Source organism: Ursus maritimus (assembly GCF_017311325.1).
Source record: "Ursus maritimus isolate PB19 chromosome X unlocalized genomic scaffold, ASM1731132v1 scaffold_X1, whole genome shotgun sequence".
Lineage (NCBI taxonomy): Eukaryota > Metazoa > Chordata > Mammalia > Carnivora > Ursidae > Ursus > Ursus maritimus.
Genome location: NW_024423319.1, coordinates 4,604,037 through 4,621,890, shown reverse-complemented (window position 1 = coordinate 4,621,890; position 17,854 = coordinate 4,604,037). Strand labels below are relative to the sequence as shown.

Sequence of the window (17,854 nt, the reverse complement as noted above, 5' to 3'; positions counted from 1 at the left end):
TGTGGGAACATAAGTTTTCAGTTCACTTGGGTAAACACGAGGGAGCATGATTGCTGGATTGTATGGTAAGAGTATGTTTAGTCTTATAAGAAATTGCCAAAGTATCTTCCAAAGTGCCAGTAGCATTTTGCATTCCCCATCAGCAATGAAGGAGAGTTTCTGTTTGCTTCACATCCTTTCCAGCACTTGGTGTTGTCATTGTTTTGGATTTTGACCATTCTAATAGGTGTATAGTGGTATGTCATTGTTCTTTTAATTTGTAATTCCCTAATGATGCATGACATATGACATATGATGATGCTTACTTGCCATTGATGTATCTTTGGTGAGGTGTCTTTTCGGGTCTAATTTTTTGGCATTTATCCTGTTTGATGTTCTCTGAACTTCCTGGATCTGTGGTTTGGTGTCTGATAATAATTTGGGGGAAAAGTTCAGCCATTGTTGCTTCACCTATTGCTGCCATTCCTTTCTCTCTTTCTTTCCCTTCTAATATTCTTATGACATGTATCTTGTGGATGTCCTGTAGTCCTTGAATATTCTGCTTGGGGTTTTTTTTATGCTTTTTTCTCTTTGCTTTTCAGGTTAGACAGTTTCTATTGTCATACCCTCAAGCTCAGAGATTCTTCTCTCAGCCATGTCCAGTCTTTTAATAAGCCCATCCAAGGCATTTTTCACTTCTTTTTTGGTATTATTTTTTATTCCTATCATGTCTATTTGATTCTTCCTTGGAATTTCCATCTCTCTGTGTACATTATCCATCTGTTCTTTCATGGTATCTACTTTTCCCATTAAAGCCCTTAGCATACTAATTCATAGACGTTTTATATTCCTGGTCTGATAATTCCAACATTCATGCTATATCTGACTTTTGTTCTGATCCCCATTCAGTCTCTTCAAACTGTGAGTGTGTGTGTGTGTGTGTGTGTGTGTGTGTGTGTGTTTACCTTTTAGTACACCTCGTAGTCTTTTGTTGAAATCTGAACATGATGTACTGGGTGAAAAGAACTTCAGTAAATAGGACTTTAGTGGTGTGGTAGTTAAATGTGGGGAAGCATTCTATAGTCCTGTGATTAGGTCTCAGTCTTTTAGTGAACATATACCTCCGGACTGTGAATTTCACAAGTGTTGCTCAGTTTTTTCTCGCCCCTTACTTGGGACAGGATGGCTGGAGGGGGCTATATTTGAGTATTTCCCTTCTCCCGGTCAATTAGGCTCTGGTAATACCCTAGCAGGTTAGGCTCTGGTAAAATAGTTTCTTGTGAAGGCAGGCCTTGTTAAGAACAGAATGCTCTGCTGTACTTCAAAATGGTTTCTTTTCCCCTCCCCCGATGGAAGCACAAGAGGATTTTTCTCCAATATTCATTGTAAGTACTTGGTTACAGTCCTAGAGATAAAACTCACAAAAGTATAGAAACCTCACTATGACTGGGTCCCTCTGGACTTTTTAAATCTCAGACTTGTCCACACTGAGCCTCCAGCAATTAGCCAATTGCAATTTAGGTTTTCTTACTTGCCACCAGTTCCTGTGGAGCTTCCTGCTCATAGTTTTCTGGTCTGGTGAGTTGTGATTCTCCGGATTTGCCTGTCTCTCCAGTTTCAGGGGTGGCAGTTTGCCCTGAGACCTTACTTCTCTGGTGGATCTAAGATGAGTTGTTGATTTTTCAGTTTATTCAGTTTTTTATTTGTCATTAGGATGGAATGGTGACTTCTAAACTCCTTACACACTAGACCAGAAACCAGAAGTTTTGTGTCTTAATGTTTACATTTACCTTTCTTCTGTAGGACAGTAAAGGTTACATTTTTAAAAATAACTGCCCTGCAAAATTATTGTGTGGACAGTCATCAGTTCAAGACAATTAGCGCTGCACTTTATCATTATAGAGCTCTTATCATTTGCTGCCTTCCAAATAAAAGTGACCAGTGTTAGCTGGGAATATCTGAGTTATATTTGGGGTGATGAATTTGAAGCATGATGATGACTTCAGGGTGTTGGAATCCTATGTTCCTTTACAAAAATGGTTCTGTGTGCTTTTGTGTCCATCTCTTGCTGCTATAGCCACCTGAAACCTAAAGTTGCTCAGGAGACTTTTTATACATGTCAGTTAAAAACTACCAAGTTTTCATGGTACTAAGGTGAACCACAAAGAATATGGATAGATGGGTGTTTGACTTTATATTGATTGCTTAGCCTTAGTATCACAGGCAGAAGCTCTGAAGGAAGAAAATGACAGCCTCCGTTGGCAGCTCGATGCCTATAGGAATGAGGTAGAATTGCTCAAGCAAGAACAAGGCAAAGCCCCCAAAGAAGACGACCCAAACAAGGAACAGCAGCTGAAACTCCTGCAGCAAGCCCTGCAAGGAATGCAACAGGTAAAGGCCTTTTGGTGTTCTGAGCTTTTAGGAAGGCTAGCACCAGCTCCTCGCCTGGAAAAAGGTCCCCCGCCAGCAAAGAGAATAGCTAAACTCTTATTCTTCTTGATATTCTGTTCTCTGGCATAGCCGAGGAAGGGATTGTGTGTTAATGGTTAATGAAATACCCTGGCCAATCCAGAGGTAGCAGTGGATCACCAATTTTCAAAGGATGAACATTTAGTGAAAAATACTTGACAGTAAAACTACACCAAACATAATCTAATCTTTTCTTTCTGCTTCAGAAGGTGCTTTGGGATCTGGACAGGGCCTCAGGGTCTTTATGAAGAATCTCACTTATTTAGATATGAAAAAGTAGTATCTACTGATCCAGTGCTGGACCATACAGCCTGTTAGAAGAAATGGCAGGAATCCTACCCTTGCTTGTTCAGTATCAATGCTTTGGGCACATAATATCAATTTGCTTTTATTTTGGTTTGTTTTCACAGTCATTTATGTGAATGAGTTTACCTGCACATTATTCCAAGTATAAAAAGTAAAGTAAATAGGTGCATCCAACTATAATTGCATTCAAATACAACAGTGTGTAATAGATGCTCAATGTCTAGATGTTTTATGTAACCATCACCACAGTGAGCCTACAATTTAAAAGATATCACCATCTGTTCTCATCATAATAAAGGAGTAGTATTTTTGAGTAAGGGTACTATCCTCTTCTGTCTTGCCAGATGACCATCCATTTTCCTTACAATTTAAATTGAGCAATAATTTTTTTGATTGTATCCCTTGGAATTGTCTAGGGTAAAGCTTATTGCTGGCTGGAAATCACAAACTGTGAACAAGGAGTCTCTTCTGGCACTAAGAGCCCCATGTTCCTATCACTTCTGCTACCACTGTCTTCCTGTGTGACAAGCAATATCACATTAATATTTCACCTTTCCTATTAGCAAAATGTGTGAAGTAATGCTTACCTTCCTTTTACTGTCACTGTGGAATTTAATTAGAGCACGTAAATTATATCTGAGAGCTTTCCACCAAAAAAATGCATCTCTTCAGCTAGACTTCAAAGAATTTTGACAACATATATTGTACTGTGTGTCTTTTAGCTCTTCCAATGGTCTTTTGCAAGCCTCTGAAAATCAAAACTTTGGAAACATGTTTTGTTGCTTTTCTCTCTTACCTTGATTTTGAAACTTTTCCACATAAGGACAATTCTGCTACTGAAATACAATTTAAAGAGGACGACCTTTTTTTTTTTTTTTTTCATTTCATCACTTCAGTGACCTCTGAAACAATTAGGTCTCTACATCCTGACAATTTAATTTCTCTCATTTTGATTACTTTTTATTAGAAAATAGCTTTATAAACAAGATAAAGGTTCTCCCATCTTATCCCAAAAAGAAGTATAGTCTAACATAGTGGTAAAGAGCATGGACTGTGGTGTTGACCCAACCTGGGTTTAAATCCCAACTCTGCCGCTTACTATCTGAATGGCCTAAGGCAAAGCACTAAACCTCTGTAAGCCTCAGGATTATGTATCATGGGGTTACTTGAAGTTTATATGAGACAACACATATGAAACCCTATCCACGATGCGTGTTAGATGTTAGATGCTAAATAAGTAATATTTTTGTAATCGTTAATGGTGATGAATCCAGTTCCTTGCCTACTGATGTAGAAACAAACATTTGTGAAATGTTTTCCTCACAGAAATTGAACTTGGCTTAGAAAATAGCTATTTGAAAGAATGCTTTACAACATTAAGTTCTATCCAGCAATCAAGATGTTGTCCACATGGGATTAACACTATACCCTATCCTTACCCCTGGTTAGAATAGAAAAGTTAAGTGATTAGATCAGTTAGTTTCTCAGATGCTTTCTGAAATATGAACAAATCCAAAGGATGTTCCTAAGAGCTAGATAAAATAATTTTAAGTGAAAAGTACCTTGATTTTCCCTTTGGTATCTCTGCATGGAGAAATGATTGTGTGGGCTGGGAGAAGGTGAGGCAGGCCAGCTTACTATCTAATTTCAGCCAGGGTTTTTAAATGAAGTGTGGCTCCTCAAGACTTGATTGTCTTTGGTCTTTCTTGTAGCATCTACTCAAAGTCCAAGAGGAATACAAAAGGAAAGAAGCTGAACTTGAAAAAGTCAAGGATGACAAGTTGCAGATGGAAAAAATGTTGGAAAATCTTAAAGAAAAGGTACATCAGTCCTCTGTGAACCTTTGCCCTTGCCCTCCCGCTCCCCCCCTTGCAGTGGCAGTGAAAATGCCCTGCAAGTTCCTGCAGTAGGAACCACCATGGAATGCTTGGCTGAGTAGGGATTAAAAGCCCCCTGTCTGGGGTAATTCTTGAATCAAGGGCTCTGCCTTTAGATGTGAGTCCTTGGCATATCTAAGGATTCTGGAGAGTGTACTTTTCAATGAATACAGTTAGTCCATCTCTAAAATTCCTCAGTCTTTCCCTCTTGGAAAAGACCAGCATGTACACCTCATTCTGGCTTCATCTTGCCAAGTGAAAAGCAACACAGAAAACGCAGGTGAAAAAAAAAAAAGAAAATGTGGGTGACACAGAGTACCTTTAAATGAAGCATTTCATTAAAGGAAGAAACACAAGTACAACTAGAACATGGACATTTCTTTGCAGACACTCCATCTAGTGTAATAATGAGCAGCTGCAGGTGAAATAGCCCAAACCTGAAGGGTAGAAAACGTGTGGAAAGTAAAAAAAGACAGAATATTCTAATGCTTGATGATTGCAGCATGGAAGGGCAAGATGGGACTTTGTAGCAATAAGAGCCACCAGTGAGGGCCTCTTAGGGAGTCTCCTAACATCTGGATAGGTTAATGTGTCACAAGCATGAATCAGGTGCCCAGTCTACTTAAGGTGTGTGAAGTCTACCAATGGTGTCTCCCAACAGTACCTCCCTAATCATCTGTGTGCCTGAACATTCAACTGAAGCAATCCTCAAAAAGGAAGGCCCATTGACCGTAACTGCCTGATTTTAATGTCTCAGAAGGAAGAGATTAGGAGCTCAGACCAAGAGCCAGAAATCAACAGTGCTACTGTTCCACAAGAGCTCGTGCTCTTTATCTCTGGCACTCAGCTCAGGAAGATGCAATGTGTACAGGCCCCGGGTATGTTTGCCAGCATAGTGACTTCCCCCAGAGTGCCATTAAGAACTGGCAGCCTTGGTGTAGTTGAAACAAATGATTGAAAGTGTTTTCTTCTGGAGGCCATTTGCAATATGCTTTTAATTCTTCCACTTCATAAAACCAGCTCACTTTCCAATTTTGTGGGTGCTATTAAAAAAACGAGCACAATCCCAGAGAAATTCATTTATCAAGCATTTAATTGAAAAGTGCCAAAGCTACTCTGTGTAGCAGGAATTTCCCTATACTTCCAGAGCTGCAAAAATGGCTCAAAGCTGCTACATAGCCGTTTTGCTTCTTGCGTAAAATGGAGTGCGTAATCAGGAGACTATCGATAGACATGAGGTTATGCTAATGACGTTATGCTTAGAATCATTCTTTAGGATTGACATCACAAATTAATTTAAGGGCATTTTTAGTGTAAGGGCATTTTGGGCGTTTTAGTGTAAGCTGCTTTCTGCTTTATAAAGTATTTTATGTAAAGAAGCAAGAGGTCAAATGGCACAGAAGAAACTTAACGTATTGTGCCTTAGTTTGTTTTTCATCCTGAACCGGAATATACCAAGAAGTGGCAGCTAAAGAGGATAAGGAAGGAGAGCCAACTGATAGTCAGGAAAATGTGAGTCAGAATGTTTTTCTCCTGTTACTGTAAGCAAAGTTTCTTTCAGAGAAAGTCATGACAGTTCATTATAAACTGATCTTCTGTGGGAAGCTGATTTGTGACCAAATATTTCAACCTGACACAATTAGGTTAGGAAGCAAAGTACCATTACGTTAGACTGCAAAAATAATTCCAGGTTGAAAGGAAGTCAATAAGTTTTGGTGAGAAGGGATCTCTTTTGTTTTTGTTTGGGTTTCTTGACAGTAAACCGTAGTGTGAGTTATTGTCAGTGTTTTGCAATATAACAATGTGACTTCTGTCTGTTTTACTGCAGAAAGAGCTAGCTCTTTGAATCTACCAGTAAGATTCAAGGTGATAAACATCTCTTCAGTATGCCTTCTAATTTTTTAAATGCCAGCTATAATAAAATTGAAGTCAGGTTTCAGTAAGCCTACATTTCTATTCGAGGTGGCTAAAACTTCTCAGGATGCCTATACATCCTAAATCAGCCCCAACCTGTTAAACTCTTATGCTTAAGAAATGGCTTACTGGATCATTTAATGTTTTAAGGAGGTTAGAAGGAGATGTACGACCCATGGCTTAGAAGTGAACCAGTATTTTAAATCAAACTTGGCATGATGCCTGGATTGGATTCTAAAGGCCAAAGATTGAGTAGGTCATCAAGAAAGGCTTCCCTTCTGACTATAGCCAGGAAGCCTGTAAATCCACAAAACAACATGTCTTGCAGCATAGACGATTCATTTCATTCAGTGGCAACATCCTGGAAGCTTTGAAGGCATCTTCAAAGAAAACAGGACACCTGTCTGAGGGCTTGTGGAAGGGAAGAAGTGACAAAGCATTTGAGTCAGCCCATAATCTGCCCCCACTAGCATTTCCCCAGCATTTTCTTTTCTAATAGCAGTAAGACTGGAAGCAGTGATTCCTTTTATTCGTTCTTTTCAAGGCACTTCCTTCATGTTTATAATACAGAAAAGATGTTCTCAGTGCCCAAAGAGAGAAAGATCCATGAAAGGTCTGGATGTATTTTTCAGTTTGATTGCTGGTCATGAATTTCACTTGAGTATCTCTTATGAAATATACCTGCTATGCTCAGAAAGAACTTTCAACAACAAAGAAGGCCACTGAGTAATGATATTTTGGTTATGGTCATTTCCGGATATGAAGTCAGGAATATCCTAACTGATAATGTCCTTATCAGACAGAAGAGAGAGCTGATAGTCAATAAATGGAAGTTCTAATTTTTAGTTCAAAAGCCAACAGTTGATTATCTGGGAGTATGTTAGCAACATAGATTCCCCACTCAGAGATGGGGCCTGCCTTTAGCAGACTGTGGACCTAAAATTAAGAAGAATAGTCCTTTTGACAGTGGATGGCCTGGCATGAAATCTAGGCTCTACCACATCCTAGAAATGTGATCTAAGGTGGTTTACCTAATTTACCTGAGCCTAACTTTCCTCATTTGTAGAGTGGAGCTAACGCATACCTAACAGTGTCTGGCATCTAGTGGGCAGTAAATGTTGGATCTGGTTCTTCAGATTACCTGTATAGAGCCAAGAATGATGAAGGTGGGAAAAAAAATTAGCAAAGATGAATGTCTAAATTTTGGAACCATGTGAAGAAGTTTGGGATGATCTGTGATGCTTTTGCATAAATTAATGCTATTTTCTCTCCCATTCAGTCATCAAAATTGTACAGTATTGCTTTTGGGTACTACTTTAAAAAGTTCCCTGTTGCATAATCAAATCCAAGTCTGTTACCCACTAAGGTGAACTGACCCAGGAAGCATATTATTCCCATAGGAAAGCTGTGCTTCTGTACTGTGTACATCGAGCCAGGACAGTGACTACCCTCTTGAGAAGACCCTGAACAGCAGCCCTATCAAATCTGAACGTGACATTCTACTCGTGGGTAAGGAACACACACATACAATGTATTGACTATGGTGGAGGGGGGAAGGGTTTCACCTAAGATGAATATGCCCATCAGGCATTAATGAAGCATGACAATGCACAGACCCAGAGTCCTGAAGATGACAGGATAAGTATAGACTTTATAGAAATGGTAACAGCAGCTCCCAGTCCTCCTCAAGCTCCCGGGGTTGCTGCCACATCAAATGTGTGGGTGTAAGCACAAGAGTTGGTCTGCTGGAGAAACACATTGTACATTTTTTAAATCTCTATGTGAGGATAGCAGAGCCCTCTCACTCCCACTCAGGGTTATAGTGCATACGCTGTTTGGCAGAGAGCTTTCCCAGATGAGCCTCTGGAGGAAGTGTGTATGCCTCTCTGAAATTTTTTTCCAGGTTACTGGCAGATGACTCAGGAGGCTGTCTGTGGAATGTTGGACACTGGTGGGCTCTGATGAGATAAATGCTAGAATTGCTCTCATTATATAAAAATCCATCCACAGAAGCAAGATAGAACACATGGTTGAGGAGTCAGACAGACCTGGTTTCCTGTTTGACCCTACCATTTCCTTCCTGAGCTTCAGTTCCTCCATCTACACAATGGGCAGAATGATATTACCTATATCATAGGGCAGCTATGCGTATTAAATAAGATAATTCATTAGAATCCCTTAGCACAGTGTGCAGCCCATAGGAAGCCCTCAGTAAAATGAGAACCATTTTGCACTCCCAGTATACTGCACAAATGCTGTTGACTTGATATTCCATTTGGAGAACAGTGGCAGATTGAGGTCCTAAAATATTCGGCCATTTCCAAGGGGCTGATACTGGGCCTCAACAGATAATCCCAGCTGCCTTCTAGGAAGCTGAACCCCACAGTGGCCCACCCCAATCTCAGAAGTTCTCCACACTTATTGGCTTCTGCATATTTTGAAGATATATCTGCCTTCTTTGGTAATGGATATTGTAGTCAGATTTAACACTCTGATATGTTAATAAAGATGCACAAGGGGATCTGCCATTGAGTCTTCAAGAAAAGTGACAACTTATTTCCATTTTACAACTCAAAGTTCTTTAACAAATTGGCATGGCAACAGGGAGACCTGTCAGAGAAGAGCTGGGGATAGAAGGAAGCCTCTGTGAATGGATAGTTCTAGAAACAAAGATTCTTAAGATAAGTGTTTCTTGTTTTGTTTTTTAAAGAATATAGTCTTGGGCTGACAGAGAGAAAGGAAAATCTGTTTTTTAAATTGGTTCTTTGGGTATGAATCTACAGAAACTGCTTAGTGTTTTGAAACCTATGGAGTTATTTCTCAGCATTTGACAGACAGCCTGTCTTGGCCATAGCACCTAGAATTCCTTTGGACATGAACTGTCTTTTTTAGAATTTAAGTTTCTCAGCTTGAGTCAGCGTACAGCAATTCAATTTACCTTGTCATTTAAGCATCATGTAGTGTTATAAGTCGTAGTATCCATTTCAACAGATTTTGAACTCTACCATCAGCTCCTCCTGGATCCCCCAGCCCACCTCCTTGCCCTCTGATATTTGGACGATTTTCACAAAGAACCGATTTGAACCTCAAGCTACAACTCAAACTTGTGATATTCTTTATCAGTCACTTGAAGGAATAGACAGGTTGTAGTCTATAAACCAAATTTAGCTTTTATTTCCTGGCGGTTCTTGGCAAACTCAATTCTGGGTCTATTTGATGTTCTTAAGACTTTATGAAAGGAGAGGAATTCAAAAAATTTAAAGAAAGAAATAGTAGGCCTTTGAACAATTTATGTTCTACCTGTTGCCAGAGAAAAAAGTATTAGAACAATTAACCTGATGTCCAGAACAATCAAGGCAGTAGGTATAGCTACCAATCCACCCCATAGTGACACTGAGTAAAAATTGTGCACATTCCTGGAGGCTGTAAACTTCTATTTTAAAAAATGTGTTACTTGAAGAGATTTAGAACTCTAAGCACAAACAAATGCTAGTGACCACTTGAGTGAATGAAATGTTTGGCTTTTCTTTACAGAGCTACTCACAGAATAAAACCAAATATAATCAGCAGATTCTCTTGTGAGAGGCATGAAGTGAATCAGGCGAAGTACCTGATTTGTACTTTTACCACAACAGCAAGACACTATTAATGCATAAGAAGCTCAAGTCCAATTTAAAGACTGTGCAGAAGAACTGCAAAAAGCCAGCACAATCTAAATTCATTATAAAATTCTAAATTCATTGTGAAATGTAGAACTCCAATGGTCTTTTGCCATCATGAATGATGGAAGTGACTCCTCAAATGCCAGCTTTTCTCCATGTGATATAGTGTAGTGAGAAGCAATATATGCAGTGGGTTGTTGTACAGGTTAAATGAATAAAATGTATATAAACTTAGAATAGTGCCCAGTATGTAGTATGTGGTACATGTGAGTTAGCTCTCATCTCAAAGTATATAATGCTCAAGTGTAACCTCCATGGTATTGTCACTATAGGGATTATTTCCACATTTCTTCATGTCCATCCATTTGGAGCAAGTATTGAATACATCTGTTCCTACTTGCACCGTCTAGACAATAAGGTACGTGGGGTCCTGAAATGGGCATGCAAGGGGCCGGAGGGTACTTTCTTCAAGCATAAGTAAGTCTTTAGTAATCGCTCTAAGAAAATTTCCGTCACCTATTCTCACTGCGATGCAGTGCATAGCTTCTCTCTCACAAGTAGGGTGACCGTCTGCTTCCGTTTGCCTGGGACTACGGGGTTTCCTAGGACTTATGACTTCCAGTACCAGAACCAGAAAGTTGTGGGCAAACCCGAATGAGTTGACCACCCTCCTTCCAAGATACATTTTAGAAGAATTTTCCTCCTTTCTTTTAATTTCTATATAAGCTGCAAGTGACCCACTATCTCTCACCAGTCAACTTTTGTACCAGGCCTTTAGCCATTAGCAAATGTTAATGTTCAGAAGTCTTACTCCAGCCATCACTGTCACCACTGTCATTACCTGTGTTGAAATGATCAAGGCAGGGGCAAAAACAAAACAGGGGAGACAGTAAGTCTGTGACATGGACTCAAGTTCTGTTCATGGGTCGCTTCCTTCCCGGGATGCTGTTCTATGGGGGGGGGGATCACAAAGCACTGGGGGCAAGGGTAAGTATTAGTTCCCTAGAAAGTCAAGGATGCCTCATAGAAGCAGGAGGGGACTCTCGACCCCTCAGAATAAATAACCTCAAGATAGATTTTTTTTCAGAAGCCACATTCAGTTAAACCTGCTCGTGGATTGTATTCACTATTTCACAGGACCTGGGGCTCTTGAGACGTGGCCACTGAAATGCAGATTCCTGATAGTTGGATGTCCAAAAAGTTAAGCCATTTAAGCACATGTCCTCTTAACAGAGGCACTTGCGCATGTGGGCATCCAGCTCTGGTGATGCATCGTCCTCGTGGCATTTGTTTTAGTTTGAGCCAGCCCACCCCCCTCATTGAGCTCTGGGAAGTGATACCATTCCGCAATTAAACAGCCCATTTGGCAGCAAAGGGAGGGATCAAATGTGAGCACCAGAACTAAGTGGTAGGTTGAAGTGGTATGAAATTGAACTATGTGTCAGTAAAAATGGTCTGGTCCTTTTTTAAAAAAATTGTAAAAAAAAATAATGCATACATTTTTGTTAAAAATGTAAGCAACATAGAAAGCCAGTGAAAGGAAAGGGAAAGTGACCCAACCCCACCCTTCCAGGATCACCACTGTTAACAGTTTGGCATATCTTCTTTCAGACCATTTTCCATACCATATGCTGCACCTATATTGTATGTATACATCTATAAACATTGTATATTTATGGTTTTGGAATGGGGATTCAACTCTGTATGATACTCTGCAATGTGCATTTTTCACTTAACTGGCTACCGTCTACTACTAGCAGTGGGAAGAAAGCATGACTTCACTCCTATTCTCAGCCCATTTTCTCCTGAGCAACTTCCTGCCAGAGTAGTGACAGGGCCTCCCAAAGAGATTCTGCAGTGATGCCAACAGAATGGGGGGGGCCCCCCTCCCTCCAGCTTCAGGAACATTCAGTGTGGTGGCAACTGAGGGTTTCTCTCAGGATCCCCTAGTGCTCTTCAGTCAAGCCGTAGTGCAGGGTTCACAGTTAGGAAGGTTGCTACTCATGTCAAGATGACCACCTGAAACAAGTCCTAAAGGGGTCCGAAGATTTTTGTTTTTATATTGATGTGTGTGTGTGTGTGTGTGTGTGTGTGTGTGTGTGTGTGTGTGTGTGAAGTGGGGAGAGGGAGACAATGCACAGAAGTAGGAATATAGGGCATTCCTTATTTCTGTCATTTTTCCTTTGTAAAGCAATGCATGTGTGAAGAATTCTGCCCTGCCTCCCTCCCCTCCCAAAAGGCTTTGCAGCTTCAGTCGGCCTGCACACAGCAGCAGCATTGATCAGCTGTCGTTCGGCTGGCTGCAAATCCAAGCCCGTCCACACAACTGACACCAGCTCTTTTCATTAAAAGCTCGATGGTGATCAATCCCCAAAATGGCATGCTAAGTGAAAGAAACTAGTCACAAAAGACTATATATATATTATATGATTGCACATATATAAAATTTCCAGAAAATTCAAAACTGCAGTGAAAAAATCCAAGTCAGGGATTGGGAGGGACGATTGACTACAAAGGAACATGAAGGAACCTTCTGTGGGTGATAGAATGTTCTAAAACTAAATTGTGGTGAGAGTTGCCCAATTGTATAAATGTACTAAAATTCATCAAACTCCACACATAGAGTAGGTGAATTTGTTGTATGTAAATTATTACCTACATACAGCAGTTACGAAACCCGTACAAGGGAAGCACGGGGGGCCGTGTGTGGAGGGTGGAACTGCTTCTGAGTGGAGCGCCTCTGTCTGGCCCGCAGATCTGCACCAGTGATGTGGAGTCTCTCATGAGCAAGCTGCAGCACACCTTCAGGCAGGAAATGACCGGGGTTGGAGCCAGTCTGGAGAAGAGGTGGAAGTTCTGTGGCTTCGAGGGCCTGAAACTGACCTGAATGCCGCGGCCTGACAGCCTGGGCTCCTGCAGATGAATGTGCAGTGGACATGCTGAGAAAGTGATTTGTATTCGCAATGGTTTTCAAGTGGGAAGTGCTTTAAATTTGCCGGGTCATTCCCCGAATATCTTTTGAGTTAAAATAAGGATCCTAGAGCAGCACCTCGAGCTACAGGCCCTAAAAAGAAATGGACTCAGACCCTCAAGCACTGTAATTTGCTCCCATTCTGTCAGTGGCTTGTCTCTTTTATTAGTGATATTGAAAAAGGCCTGAGGCTAAAGAGTATTTGGGGTGTTTTCAGTGTCTGTACTACTGTCGTAGAGTTTGGTATTTTTTTAAACACTGTTAATTGAAATGTTTTGATGATTTGTATGTGATTTGTGTTTCAAAACTTCTCTTCAGATTAATGTTGCTACTGGGGAGAGGAATGAGAGGAGCACTAGGTACTCCATAACTGATGTGGTCTTTCCGATCCCCAGTAAGCCAGTAAGTGAATAACACAGCATCTTCTAGAAGGTGCCTGACCAGGCTCACCTTTTAAAAGACAAAGCATGGTTTGTGGCTTTTTGCAAAATTACTGTGAACCAAAAGTTGACAAATGTTCCAAAGTTATTTTCTCTAATATAGCAGATTAAAAACATCTAGATGTATTCGCAGAAAACAAGTGTCCAGTATGACTGGCATGTGTATGTGCTATTCAGAATCACCTTGTAAATAGTCTGCTTTTAAAGGAGGGCACGTTTAGTTTTCTATGAATTAAAACACGTGTGCGCATGTGCACATGCACATACACACACACGTTAGCAGAAGGGATTCATTTTAATATGCCTTCCCTCTGGCCTTCTTATAAAGTCTGTTGGTCCCTTTTCTTCTGCCGTCAGCGTGTTGAATTGCAAACCATGTACCGCTGTAAATACTATGTTCACTTCAAGCTGAATGTTTGCAAATAGTTGATATGAGTAATAGTAGAACACTCCCGGTAACGAATGAGCCCGGGTGTGTGAGGTTTCCTGCAAATAGCTCAGCTCTGCCTGGAGCGCCGATGGCTGGGGGCACCTCCCGTTCTGTGGTGCCCACCAGCAGTTTGCAATGGCGGAGTGTACGTGGACCAGTCAGGAAGTCCTGCTTGATGGAAACGAAAGGGAAAGGATGAGGATTTGGGGCTAATATCCTGAGGCACAGATGATCCTTTCTTCTGTGGTGTTGCTGGTGCCTATAGTAACACGAGCATGCCCTCCCTTGAGTCTTGATTCAAAGTAAAAGAATGTACTAATAAGTAAGCAAAGCCAATGAAGAGTATTTCAGGAAAATGCTTTGTAAATGAGATGCCAGTAGTGTTCAAAGTTGTATTTTTCAAAGATAAATATTCCTTTTTTATACCTCAGTTTGGTGTTCTGTTTTGAATTACTTGTTCTCTAATCCTTTAGTGAATCATCTCGATTTCTTCTTTGGACTACCAGAAAGAAGATGCTAAACCTTCGCCTTGACAACTAGCAATAGGGCCCCACAGCCGCTCAGTCATGCTGAAAGCTGGCTTCCCCCTGAAGCACACAGCTGTGGCATGAGCAGGGAGCTACAGTTCTGTTTCTAGCCTCCTCCCTGAAGCCGCGCTGGCTTCTGCGCTACAGAAGCCTTAGCTTTGTCAGTCTCAGAGGTCCTGGAATGCCTTATTTTAATAACATCTTTGAAATCAAGGGAAATTTGCCACTGATCAATTATTTCTTATTTAAATAAGTTAAATGCCATGAAATTTTAAAACAACAAATTTTAAAGCAGCAACTGTTACACCAAGGCCCCTTGCTGTCCTTCACTTAATCAACTTGTGCTACAAATGTTCTCTTTCTATTATTCTGGCCAGTTGAGTCCAGGTGTACTCCTCCCAGCCTGCTCAGATACACTGGTTGTGAGGGTTAAGTTTGTGTGTCAAGGTGGCTAGGCTATAGTGCCCAGTTGCTTAATCAAACACCAGTCTAGACGCTGTGAAGGTATGTTTGAAAAGATATCATTAATATTGAAACTGGTAGACTTTGAATCGAAGCAGATTGTCCTCCATAATGTTGCTGGACCTCATCTAGTCCATTAAAGACCTGAAGTCCTCTGAGGAGAGAGGAATTGTGCCTCCAGATTGCCTTTGGATTCACGACTGTAGCATTAACACCTGCCAGAATTTCCAGACTGCTGGCCAGCCCTACAAATTTCAAATTTGCCAGCCCCCACCATCACATGAGCCAATTCCTTAAAATAAATTCGTGTGTGTGTGTGTGTGTGTGTGTGTATACACATCTGACTGGTTCTGTTTCTTTGGTGAACCCTGACTACTATGCTAGTCCAAAGTTGTCATAATGTGTAAAAATAAAATCCATTTGCATTATATTACATAATCAAATTGCAGCACATACCATCTCACAATTCTTCCCATCCATTATAGAAATATATTAATGAAGCTATTTTGCCTTGCAACTGCTCAGTGCTATTTATTCTATCTATTGTTCTTTATTCTGCTTAAATTTTGAAGTATTACTGTTTTGTTATTTTTAGGAGATCCAATAGTTAGATTTTTCCAGATAATAATGAATAGAAGCATTTTTTAATTTTACAAATGGTTGTTTTATCTCTCTTTCCAGTCCTGTGACATCTCTAGTTCTGATTCTTTAATGTTACCAAGTTGCTTGTTAAATGTTCTCAGTGAAAATGAAATAGTTTTCAGAGCAAACTAAGCACTTACCTATGTTCTAGTTATACAAAGTTTTGTTCTTAATTGGGCCGAAAACTGTATGTTTTTCATAGAATGCAGAATAAACTATATCCCTTGAAAAGACAGCATAGATGTGCAAGACCTTTGACTCACCTGCTGGAACTGGGTAAGCCCTTGGGATTCTTAGCTGTCTTGGACCGTCTCTCAGACCCAGCTTCACTTTTCACCACAATCGCTCCCATTTGCTGAGCGCCTATTATGCTGTCCTGCCCCCTACGGTCACTTCCTGCCTGTGTGTCAAGTTACACGGACATGAGAGCTTCAATTTCCTTATGGGTAAATTTCAGGAAAAATAGTACCTGATAGTGGTGGTAAAGAGTCATCAAGATAGCATGTACAAATTGCCCAGCCAGTGCCTGGACCATAGCGAGTTCACAATAAAGAGTTATGATTAGGATTCAGCCAAAAAGAATTATAAGCTATGACCTTACCCTCACTTTAAGAAAAATATTTCTGTGTTCACACCTAGAATTGTGGAGTCATTCATGAGGCTTTGCTCAATATAAAGTGCCCAGTACTAATTGTGGGGTATTTCAAACATTCAGGCCCAGCACCCCCCCCCCAGGCATTATGGTGCACAAAACGAGTGTGCCTGGTGCTTGCCCTCAAGGAGCTAGAAGAGCAGGCTTTAACACACTGGACTTAAATCCTTCACCCTGTAGCCAAGACCATGAAAGCTCAGCATGAAAAATATTCAGTGTTGACCAACTGTCAATGGTGTGAATAAGATAGTAATGATGGCTCACTCTTGAGACCTGAATTATTATTCTCTGTGCCCCCACGCACCCCCCACATCCAGTCCCAGAGTGTAAATTCTAGGAAGGAGAGTATGGTCCTCATTTGTCTTGTTCAGTGTCACATCCCAAAACCTGGTGCATTGCAGGTGCTCAGTAAATGTTTGTTAAATGAGTATTTGTGTAGCACTCTATACAAACTACATTCATATGCACTAATAAAAGTTAACATTGATTAGTGATTCCAACTTACCAGCGATATGTGTGTGTGTATCTCTATCTATCTACCATCTATCTACCTATCTAGAGAAGGAGAGAGAGAGAGATTTATTCATTTTTACTACAACTGTGAATGATAGATAATATTATCCTAGGTTTTATCTGAGACTCTGAGATGTAATGTAACTTGCTTACGTTTCTAAGAGGCAGAGATGAGATTTGAATCTTAGTCTGTCCAACTGCAAACTTAAAATTTCCTACTGCTCCAATATGTTATTTATCCTTCATATCAACCTAATTGGTGTTACCATAAGTCCCACATTGTTCATTCACATGCCATTTAGAGCACCTGATATGTACAAATCTTGGACTTAGAAATTCAAAGGGGAACAAAACATGACCTCTTCAAGAGTTTACACTCTGGTGGGGTTGCCTGCTAAATGACACAGTCACGTACAAGGTGCTACAGGGGGATGTTGTGGAAGGCTTCACTAGTGTTAAGAAGCTTGAAATATGGTAAGAGGATAAAAAAGGCTCAGGTTAAGTTACTTGACCAAGGTATATAGCTAGTGGGGATAAAGCCCAGGATTTGAACCCAAATCTGTCTGGCTTCAATTCATTCTTTTTCTATTATACCATGGTGCCTGAGGTCACCTTCTAACAATGTCACTTAACCTCTCCGGGCCTTTGGTTTTCATCTATAAAGTGAAAATCTAAGCATATTTCCCTGAAAGCATCATTCATGAGGCTTTGCTCAATGTAAAGTGCCCCGTACTAACTGCCTGGCAAAATAAGTGTTCAAAAAATAGCTATAATTGTTATTCAACTAATAATAATATTGGCAAACTTTGATGACAGCAGAGCTACCTTTCTAGTGTCAGAAATACCATAGGGCCACAGGGTAACTTAAGAATGAGACCTGCTGGGATACAAAATCAATGTACAGAAGTCTGATGCATTTCTATATACCAACAATGAAGCAGCAGAAAGAGAAATTAAGAAAACAATCCCATTTATAATTGCACCAAAATAATAAGATGTCTAGGAATAAA

The 17,854-nt window shown here is 40.4% G+C and overlaps 1 protein-coding gene across 5 annotated transcripts in view; it reads left to right on the top strand.

Moving 5' to 3' along the window:
* Window positions 1–15,912, top strand: part of ENOX2 (ecto-NOX disulfide-thiol exchanger 2) — a 264,867-nt gene extending 248,955 nt beyond the window's left edge. For all 5 annotated transcript variants that reach the window (XM_008701635.2, XM_008701637.2, XM_040627347.1 and 2 more), the window contains 5 exons: window positions 2,189–2,370; window positions 4,467–4,574; window positions 7,946–8,054; window positions 10,540–10,625; window positions 12,963–15,912. In XM_008701635.2, coding sequence (XP_008699857.2) covers window positions 2,189–2,370; window positions 4,467–4,574; window positions 7,946–8,054; window positions 10,540–10,625; window positions 12,963–13,094 — 617 coding nt within the window. In that variant the 3' untranslated portion in view covers window positions 13,095–15,912. The remainder of the gene's footprint in view (window positions 1–2,188; window positions 2,371–4,466; window positions 4,575–7,945; window positions 8,055–10,539; window positions 10,626–12,962) is intronic.
* Window positions 15,913–17,854: the final 1,942 nt, after the last annotated feature.